The sequence below is a fragment of the Seriola lalandi genome, unplaced genomic scaffold (genome assembly GCF_002814215.2).
Source record: "Seriola lalandi dorsalis isolate HSWRI2012SDOR001 ecotype SW California unplaced genomic scaffold, Sedor1 jcf7180002054692, whole genome shotgun sequence".
Classification (NCBI taxonomy): Eukaryota; Metazoa; Chordata; class Actinopteri; order Carangiformes; family Carangidae; genus Seriola; species Seriola lalandi.
In genome coordinates, this window is record NW_019525245.1 from 1,710,412 (window position 1) to 1,721,438 (window position 11,027).

General features: G+C 37.8%; 1 protein-coding gene across 1 annotated transcript; it reads left to right on the plus strand.

The window, feature by feature from the left end:
• The first annotated feature begins 5,246 nt into the window (after positions 1–5,246).
• Positions 5,247–7,186, plus strand: gpr25 (G protein-coupled receptor 25). Its single transcript, XM_023423473.2, has one exon. It carries the CDS (start codon positions 5,321–5,323, stop codon positions 6,437–6,439), a length of 1,119 nt encoding a protein of 372 aa, XP_023279241.1. The 5' UTR covers positions 5,247–5,320; the 3' UTR covers positions 6,440–7,186.
• Positions 7,187–11,027: the final 3,841 nt, after the last annotated feature.

Below are 11,027 nucleotides of genomic sequence, written 5' to 3' on the forward strand. Positions count from 1 at the left end.
ACATGACTCCTCTCTGAGTAGTTAAGCTGTGTGTTTACTAAATGCTCTGAGATGGGAAGATAACCTGAACTCAGGGAGAAACAGTTTGGCTGAAATCTTTGAGTTTCTGTCAAGTCAAGTAATGTAGGTTTTTTTTTTTTATTTGCAAATAGTGCGTCATTTAAAAAGAAATATAAGAAAGACGTAATATAGCATAAATAAGAAAATACACCAGACAACAAAAATCTGTTTAAATTGTATGAAAAAAAAGTGTTTGTCCTGCTGCAATATTTAAAAACTAGGAGGACTGGATGACCTGACCTCAGATCTTGTGTTTTGCTGAGCTCCACAAATTCTTCTGCCATTCCAATAATGTTTCATCACTTTATACCTAATGTCCTAAAACAAGCTAATCAGACACATTTGCATATTTTCCATTTCTCTTCTGTAGTGTGGTTTACAGTGATGATCTTGTAGTGGTTCAGTTTAAAGGACATTTATTATTCCACAGAGAAAGCAACGCAGTTACATTTGATGTATTTTCACTGTTGTTAAATTGTCATAAAGTAATACCTTGTTCTGGTATTATGCAACATTTAACACTGGATTATATTCTTCAGTGTTTATTCAGTTTATTCTCCAGTGTTAGGAAAAATTCACATCTACACTAAGAAAGCACTTGTTGGCATACACAAGAGCAACAGATGTTGATGTCTGATTTATAAAGAGGCCTCGGAAGAGCAGGGCAAAATGTCGACAGACGGAAAACAACAGAAAGATATTACATTACGTTATCTGGGTATTTTCAGCTAAAGTGTGCCTAACTTATAAATACATCTTCCAAATCCACGTGAAACATAAAGTTATACAGTTGGAACAATGTCATCAATTAAAATGAGAAACTTCCAGATTGACCTACTGAACTTTCAATCAGATAAACTTTATTAATGTGTTGTCACCTCATTGGGAATCAAATGAGCTTTTACACAATTTTCATGCTTAAATCACAATTTATGTAATAAAATGTTGTAAAAATGTGATATGCTTATTTCCATTCAACATGTAAACGCGGACACAGAAAACTGCTAAAACCTTTAATTTGAACGTGATGAATTCACATTGTAGGTCAACATATCTGAGTTTAAAAAGGCAATTATTAAGCTAAAACTACCACTCCTGGATTCAAAACTAAACTGATTGTCTCTGCTTGTAACAACTGAGATTCACACAGACACACACACACACACACAGGGTAAAACTATTAGTGCTACTACAGTTACTATCAGAACTACTTCTACTGCAAGCACATGCAACGCCCAAACAACCACAGAACACTCCCTACCAACCCCATCCCCACCACAAACCAACTAGCAACACCCTAGCTTTGACCGTTTCACCCTGAAATAACTGAAATCACTCCCCATACAGTGCACTACATTTATCATCTGCCACTTAATTTGTCTAATAATCAAAATCTGAGTGGGTATTGATGAACGATATAGTGCCTTCAAAGAGATTGAGAAAAGAGCGGCGTTCACGGCATCTACACAGCCTACTTCTGACAACAATCTGACAATGCAATGCTCTGTGTTTTATAGGTGCAAAAATTACCATTATGTGACTCTACACCTGGCAGTGACAATACAAACAATGATTTACTAAGTGTCTTGAGTGTGTCGTATAAGGAGTAATGACAGAGTGAACAAGGGAGTGGTTTTGGACACAGCCTTAGTATCTACCAAGTTTCACCAAAAAAACCTCCCCATCGTAACAGCATCAACTCGAGCAACAATAACCACATAGCAACGGCTGGATATTGTTTTGAAAATATAATCAATCAAATGGTTCAATAATAGGTTTTAGGTGTAGTGTTATCTAACTGGCACCAGCTTTTTTGAATTGACCGGTTGGGGTCATGCACTCAAACCAATAGTGATATAACAGCGGCAGACACCGCTATGACTGTGAAGAGTGACAGAGGAATTACGTTTTATGTTACTCACATTTTTTTGGATTATATGGTTTGTATGTAAGCATGAGGAAAGTGGGTTAAAATGGTGTTTTTTTTAAACAAAAGCCAACAGTTAAAAGCCCATGACCACTTAAAATGACAGAAAGGAGGACTGAGGCTTTGCAATCCTTTGTGTTAGAGGAACTTTTGATTTAGTTAAACAGTTAAAACAAGAACCTTTCACACCCAAACAATAGACTCCTTTTCTGAAACTTAGCACTTGACAAGTGAGGAGCAAATTGTACGTGTGTGTGTGTGTGTGTGTGTGTGTGTGTGTGTCTGTGTGTGTGTGTGTGTGTGTGTGTGTGTGTGTACACGAGTGCGCACGTGTGTGCATGTGACCCACCCCATGTCTAACAATCACCCTGACGCATACCACCCTTTCTCTCCTCAAATAAAAACAGAGTAAAAGGAAAAGAGAAATCATCCACTGTTGAAGTACTTTACGAGATCCTCCTCTAAACAGAAAAAGGACTAAGTATCCATGGGAATCTTAGCACGTTAGGGAGGCCTTTCTCCCTTCCTCTCATCCGCTCTCCCCCGCTGCACCCATGGACCAATGCAATTGTTTATTTTCTCCTATTGAGGCTGCTCCATTCACTGGCTCTCACATTTACTCTGCTCAATTGGAGTGAGACAGCACTTATTCGGGGAGAGGAATGTAGCGCTCCACTGACAGAGCAGCAAGAATGCAGAAGAAATAATTAAAACTTTTGAAAGGAAAAGGTACAGCTGAGCGTGAGGGAGAACGACGTCAAACCGAACAATGAGGACTGACAGGATTTTCTGCTGTGATGAGTATATCCACACATCACCTTGAAACTACAAAGTAAAGGAGTGTTTGAATAACTCACAATGCTAGAAAGTGGAGCGGGGATCCTATAAGGAGGTCATTCATTCACCGTGCTTTCTTAACTGAAACTCCCTGCAGAACAATGAAGCGCTCTCCAGCCTCTTGTAAGATGTGGCCTGTCCTCCAAACCTCACTGTTCCCGGCCCCAGCACAATAGCTGCGAGCTGGACCACGGAGTTCATTTCTCCTGAGGTCTATTATGTCTTGAGGAGGTAGTCATGATGACAGTTTCCTTCTCTGTAACAATGGCCATGGCTGCCAAAGCCTTCTCTGTCCTGTCAGTCTCTATTATCTTTCACCAAAGCTCAATGAGAAGCTCTTAGCTGTTGAGGAAAAGAGAAAAATCATATGATGAAACCAGTACTTGGTAAAGAGCATAAGCCGATGCACACAATTGCAGTGCCAAGCAGTTTCAGGTTGCTTCAGCTTGGTTTCCGTTGTGGTGATGGGAACTGCCAGGCAGCTGATAAAGAAAAACAACTTTAGCCGTACATCACACTGGCACTAACATTGTCTGCTGCGCCAGGATGCAAGATATTCAAGCTACGCCACGTCTGTGGTGAATGAAACACAATTATTTTGCTATCCTTGCTCCTTTGTGATTTTTTGTTATCTGGTAGTGAGGTAACAGAAAGCCGTGTCTTTTATTTTATTTACACTTCCCTGAAATCACAAACTTGCTTTAAGGTTCTCCATCTTTATACCCTGAGTCTGGTTAAGAAAAAAATACACATAAAACACTTTCATGAGGAAAAACGGAGAAACACAGGAGAGCTCTCTCTTACCAGATAGACAGACATGCAATAGATGTTGTCTACAGAAATAGAAATAACAATGGTAAAATTGCACTCTAAACTTTAATTGTTGGCTGTGATCTTACCTATTACTCTGCTGATACGATGCTGGCCTCTGCAATTACAAATAGTCAGTAATTAAGTGAACTTGTGACATAACAGGTCGGTGGTTCAAATCCTCAATCTGACAGGTGAAAGTGTAAATACTCGGACAAACGTGTTTATATCCAGTCAGCGGCCAAAAGCAAAGAGGACAGTGGTTGTCTGGGTCCATGGCCAGCTCTCATGATGTCAGTGAGAAGTAAATAAAGCTGGAAAAGACATATCTGCATATTATCATATACTTATATAAGTTTTACATGAATTGAGATGGAATGCTTATCCTCACTCTGGAAACATAATTGACCAAATATTTTGTTGTCATGGTATTTTAGGTGTACTGTGATTTACTTGCATTGCTCAAGTGAGAGCTATTAACTACCTCACTCTGTGAAATTTGTGCTTTTATTAGTACACTCATTTCATTGTGAAACTAATGAATGATGCCAATAGTCCAATAAAAGTCCAACGTGATTATTATTAACGTCCTAATAAGAATGAATCATTGAGGGCAAAACTTATTTACATTTCACTTTCTCAGAAAAATGTTGCAGCTTCAACGTTAAACAAACTGCATGTGACTTAAAGTAAAGGGGACTGCACCATACACAATATGACTTAAACAAACAGGTACAAAACTATTCAAAAGCAATTAAAATTAGGTTTGGAGGAGAGAAAATGGATGGACAGACTCATGGGAAAATATTGATGGATTTACAGACGGAAAATAGAGCAGATTTGACAACACCTAAAATCAGATGCCTGGTTTGAAGCGTAAACATGTTTTCACTAATTCTCAGTGACACAAACTCTTTTGCAAAATATCTGTGGTCTTTTCTCAAGAAGCACACTCAGTGGCAGGAGGCCACTACATACAAAACACAAGTAAATCTCACCTGCCCCCTACTGGTCAGATACATATAATACACTGTGAAAGAGGCAGACGCGTGTACACAGGAATATAAGGTAGGAGGAATGTGTCTTCTTCCATAGTTTTAACAGATGTGATCACTGGTGTGAGCAAATATCTATGGAGCAACTGTATGAACACAAATAATGTCTGTTTTTTTTTTATATTTTAGCATTTGAAATCTTTTGCAAACATGAGATTTATGAAGAGTTCAAACATTTAGTTTCACTCTCATTTGTAAACTTCTACCTTACTTGAGTTATAAGTCACATGCTGAATAAAGTAGTGCAAGATTGTATTGGCTCCACATTAGGCATTATACAACCTGCTGTAAACATTGTGTTACCATGTTATAGCTGCTACCCACTACTGCTCGTCAAGATTCAAAGTGTGATCTTATTTCAAATCAGTAAAGAAATATTCTGTCTTTCTCACTCATCTAAAATAAAAGGATGGAAAGAGGAAACGAAGAAGAGTTCAGAAGTATTGTTCCTCTCTATGGCGGAAGATGGTGCTGACGGGTGAGAGGTAGGCACATATGTAAAAGAGGATCTCTTTTTTTCTCAGTGGTTTTCACGTGTAATATCAAGCAACAGCATTTTGACACAGTTAGATTAACCACCGTGCCACAATACAAACAGCTGCGCTGCGGACCCTGTCTGTGATCTCTCAGAATGGATGCCTTCACTGATGATCCATTTTATGACTACAATTACAGTGAGAGTTTAGAGAATGAAACCTTTGATATTAGTATTCCTCTGAATTGTCACAGCTCACACCTCCGTGGCTTCAACATCTTCCTCCCCACTGCGTATTACCTCATATTTTTCTCAGGCTTTTTGGGAAACCTCTTCGTAATCTCAGTTGTGGGCAGCAAAAGCAGGAGAAGTGGGCGACTGGTGGACACATTTATCGTCAACCTGGCCCTGGCTGACCTCATCTTCGTCCTCACGCTGCCACTTTGGGCCATCTCTGCCAGCCAGGACGGACAGTGGAACTTTGGGGCGGCTGGGAACCTGTTGTGCAAGCTGAGCAGCTACATAATTGCTGTGAACCGCTTCTCCAACATCTTCTTTCTTACCTGCATGAGTGTTGATCGCTACCTGGCTGTGGTGAAGCTGATGGATTCGAGGTACCTGAGGAGCAGTCAGTGCATTCGTGCCACTTGTGCTGCAGTCTGGTTGATCTCCCTGGTGCTCGGCATCCCATCCCTGGTGTACCGAGGAGTGGAGCATTCCCAAGATGGGCTGTCCTGTGTGGAAAATGACAACTCGCCTTTTTTTCTTGTCCTGAGCCTGACCATGGTATTGCTCACCTTTGTCTTTCCAGTGTTAATCATCGGGCTCTGCTATGGCATCATTATCATGCATCTCAACAAGCACTGTGTTACGACTGCCAATCCTCGAACTGAAGCCCGGCGCAGACACTCCCTCAAGATGGTCCTCTCGATTATAGTAGCCTTTGTGGTGTCTTGGCTCCCCTTCAACATTTTCAAAGCCATTATGATTGGCTCGCTGCTCTCGAACGCTGGTCTGAGTTGTGATAACCTGGCATGGCAAAGAAATGGGCTCCTCATCTCCTGCTGCCTGGCCTTCCTCAACAGCTGTGTGAATCCAGCGATTTACTTTTTCCTGGACCATCACTTCAGACGACGCGCCAAGATCCTGTACAAGACCTGCACGGGAAAGCCAAAGCTAGTGCAGAGTCACACCTCATCAGCTTCCTTCACCAATATGGGAACTTCAGAGAGCTTTGGAACTGGTGGGAGAACTCAGCTTCAGATCTTTGAGTAGGAGAAGAAGACAGATTCCTATCTCTAACGTTGAAGGTATTAAACCTATTGTCTCTCGCCCTTTAAGATCTGATCTGTGCAGCAACTTGATAATGAGAGAATTTGTGCATGTTTCACTCTTGATGGGATGTTTCAATATTAAGTGAAACCAAAGATATGGTTTGAAAAAGATTTGTGCTGTACAGTTTTGTTTGTTCACACAGTGCAGATTACAATTAGTACAATAATGTGAATTTCTTTTCTCATATCTTTCCTTTATTCAAATTTTCCATAGATATTGCTTATTATATACTGCTTAAACCAAACCATACCATACGGTACATAAATGCATTAATGTTGATATTCTGTATGTGAGTGTTCACCAATATCTTTTGTTTGTATGAAAATCTTTAACATTTTGAGCAGCATTAGTAGAGTATAAGTGTATAAATATTGTATAAATATACTAGAGTAATCTGGATTATGGATTGTAGAGTAAATTGTTATTTCTGTTTTATATATATATACACAACGACACAAGGACACACACACACACATATACATACAATATTATATATATATATTATATAACATATATTATATGTTAAATATAATATTATATGTAATATATTGTACATATATATATCAAGGACGTATCAAGGACAAAAATTTAATTATGTTGTATAACATTAAAATGTGCATTGCATGGATGTTTTTTAAGAAATGTATATATTGGTTTGATAAATAAAGTTGCATTTCTAAAATGAAATCATAATAAAAATCATTTTCATTTCATAATTCCCCATACTATTGTGAAGATAATAGGCTGTTAAGTCTATTATTGGTGCTATTTTCAATGATCCAGAACAGGCACTTGTTACATTTGATGCAGTTCTCTAACACAGTACCACCCAGTGTCTGTGATGTGTAAATGCTCAGTTTTAAACAATAAGTGTCAGTTTTAAAGCATTCATTCACAGTTATGCAAAAATGCTCCATATGAATATGAGCCCATTCCTTTGTTGGTGTGTATGATAATGATTATTCAAGGGTTTTTTTCTTTAAAATGTGATTATAATAAGATACAAGAGTAACAGGTTTTTCAATGTGTTGATTAGGCAGAATTTATTTGGATATGTTGTTTGTTTGGACGGCGGCTCTCTTGTGGCACTCACTATTGTAATGTGAGAACAGGACAAAGAAGCCTAATACTGCGTTATGAAAAAATACTCATTGAGCCATTTTTGCCCATCGCTTTGTTGACGAAATCAAACACACACACAAATTGCTTTCTCAAAAATAACAGACAACGACAAAAATAATTGGTGATATTGTCAATCATTTTGACATCACAGACAAAGGACAAATAAAAGACACATAAACACATCATGTAGACTTATGTGAAACTCCATTGTGTGAAATATGAGGTCATTTAGCACTTTCACATGTGACCTTTGCAAAACAAAACAAGAACGCTAAAAGGAACATGAGAATGGGGCACAAGCAAGTAGAAGAAAAATAAACTGCCAACCTACAACCAACCAACACAGACATCTGCAACAGGAAATAACCGCCTTTAGAGTGCAAGGTGATAGAAACACTCACGTGTAATCAGCAAGTGCCTCAACATGAAAAGAGACCCACTGGAAACATTCAGCAAAGGCTCTCAGGCCACAACTTGCCACATGAAACTAAACAAATATGTAAACAACTGACACTTCAGATCTGACATCTGTGATGTCTCCTGAGATGAAGATGGCATTTAAAACATTTGTATGTGCACATATTTTTTCCCTGACCTCTTTTTTTAGGAGCTTGTTAAGTCGCTCAGGTTAAATGTAACTGCTACATATAACTTCTCAGAAATCAAGAGTTTTTATGCGAGTGTTACCAGCAAGTCAGGTTGAAAGTTCAGATGTTCAGTTGTGCCCACTTGTTTTTCAGTCGTACATGTGATATGAATGTGGTGGTTTGTCTTTTGATGAAGTGAGAAAACCAAATTAAGGTGCCAGGGTGTGGGTACAAGGGGTCAGGAATTTCCCCACTCCTGAAAAAGTCATTGGAGGAGCACTGCCACTATTGTTTTCCCACAAAACTGTTTAAAATGTTATTTTTCAGAGCTTTTCAATTTGATGTTTATTTTTTAATCATTAAAAAATTTTGGTGAAAGGCACACTTCCTTTTTTTGCTGCAAGGTACTGGCTCGCAGGACAAAAAAAAAACGACACACAACAACATCAAAAAAAAAAAAAGAGAGAACAGAGAGCGACACAGTGTCATGCATTTATTTAAACTTGTAAAGATCAATGTTTCAGAAAACAGCCCTGGTCAGGGTCAAAGAAAAGTTGAAAAATGAAACTGTGTGGATTTCCCTAACATTTCACTCATTTTTAAAGGAATCTGTTCTATATCTATTTCATATTTCACATTAATCAATGAATAAGTTCACTTCTCTTTTTGTTTATTGCACAGTTGAACATATTAATGGACTTATGTCCACAAGCTTCACACACACACACACACACACACACACACACACGCACGGAAACACACACCGGGCGTACCAGGCACGGCTGGTCTAAGGTTCACTGAATTACTGCCGTCAACAGCTGTTCACCGAATAATGGAAAATGTTTCACACAGATGAAATGCATAAATGTGGATATACACAGATTAATTTTCGCTTTCACACAGCTTACTGATTTATACTGTATATGCCACTCTGAGAAGCGTAATTCTTACAGTGTGTGCGTTCGACACTAACTGTTGTGGTTTGAGTGTCCTGCCACAAATATTTTCTCCAGTGTTAATCAGTAATGTTAAAGGTCACGCAGATTAAAAATGAAAATGCATGGTGTGTATAGAGTCAATTCATACAGTATTTATAAAGTATTTTATTGATCATGCTTATTAAAATACTGTCAATCTAAAGTGACTGGCATAATTATTTTAAATATCTATTTTTCATACTTTCTGTACACTTTAAATAATGGTGGTGAACACTTTTGCAGATGTTTTTTTTCCATGAAGAAATAAGATACATAATAATTTTACTTACAATGTTTGTCATTGGTTACCCTCAACTCAGTTTGCTTATTTTATTAAATACAGAATCCACATTCTAACCAGGAGAGTAATTGCTGATTATTATATTTTATTTTAATGTAAAAGCGGAATTTGAAATCAAAAAGTTATGAAATAATGTAATTTGTCAAGAATAAATTCTTTTGAATTGAATTACTTGTTGACAGTTATTCTGCCAGTCTGTCACACACAAAATGAAAGGTGAGACCTTGGTAGTCTTATCAGATTTTACCTACGGGTGAGTCAATATGTTACTGTTCATGGTGAGACTACAGACTTGTGATGTTCTCACAGTGCTGTCTGCAGTTCTCTATGCCGGTGAGCCTCTCATAACAAAACCCCAATTTTCAGAATTAAAACAGTCATGCTCCTCGATGCATGAACTTACTTTCAACTTGTAAAATGAGCATGACTAATTCTAACTCTTTAATGGGAAAAAATGAACAATGTCAAAATGACAACAAAAAGTGTATATATATATATATATATATATATATAAAGCTGCAGATATATTGATGGTATACACTGATATACAGACTTCAGAGATTTTGTCCGTCCAGGATTTTTATCGTCCTTTTACAAATACAAAGTAGAATTAATAAGCAATAAAAATGCAAACATACCCAATTCAACATCCTGAGAGGTTTTGCTGCTGCCGGCATAATCTTTGGTCTGGCTCATGATGATTAAAACTTTAGACAGATATTTTTGCATGACTAAGATTATTGAGCTGGTTTGCCGACTTAATGAATCTTCTATCCACCTACTGCTGTTAGATGTTGTAGCATTTATTATTATCCTGTAACTGTGACTTTATTCTTTTCTTTCTGTCTTTCTTCTTTCTTTTTCTTTTTTTTCTTTTGTACAATTTCTGAATCTGGTCGGTTGTTGAAGCTAAGTAAAAATGATGTGAAAGCTTTTCCCTTTCATATTCATATTATTGTGATTTTTTATGCACAGATGTCACTTACACAAACTTTAGATTCCATGAACAGTATAAACATGCACACACAATGTATTGTCCCATTAGTGATCTCTCTTTTTTCCCACTTTTTCCCAGCTCTAAAAAATAAAAACGTTTTGAATTTAGAGATACAGTAACTTTGCACATTGGTGGCATATTTTAACTTGCCACCACTGAACCACCAACATGCAGTCTGTTCACACAGATCATGCTAATGCTGCAACTCTCAGATCAGATGATTGGCTGTGGTTTCCTTGTTGCTTAAAACTACAGCTCAAGCCAAGTATACATGAGCTACACTTGATCTGTGCAAAGTCGGCTTGATGATAAAAAAATAAATAAAAAAAAAGCTCAGGTTGAAGGTTTAAAAGTTATACATTTTAAATGGATGATTCACTTGTGACTGTCCTATGAACAAACCTGACATCTGGTACTTTTGATGACAGTGTCAAGGTTCAGTGTCTCACTACAACAAATTCTCTTGTGCAGGATTAAACATAGGGGCAAGAAATGGTCATGACTTTGGTTTCTACTGAAACTTCCCCATCTGGACACAAATGTC

Coding starts and splice junctions, on each gene's coding strand:
- gpr25 (XM_023423473.2), top strand. CDS start 5,321: ATGGATGCCTTCACTGATGATCCATTTTATGACTACAATTACAGTGAG.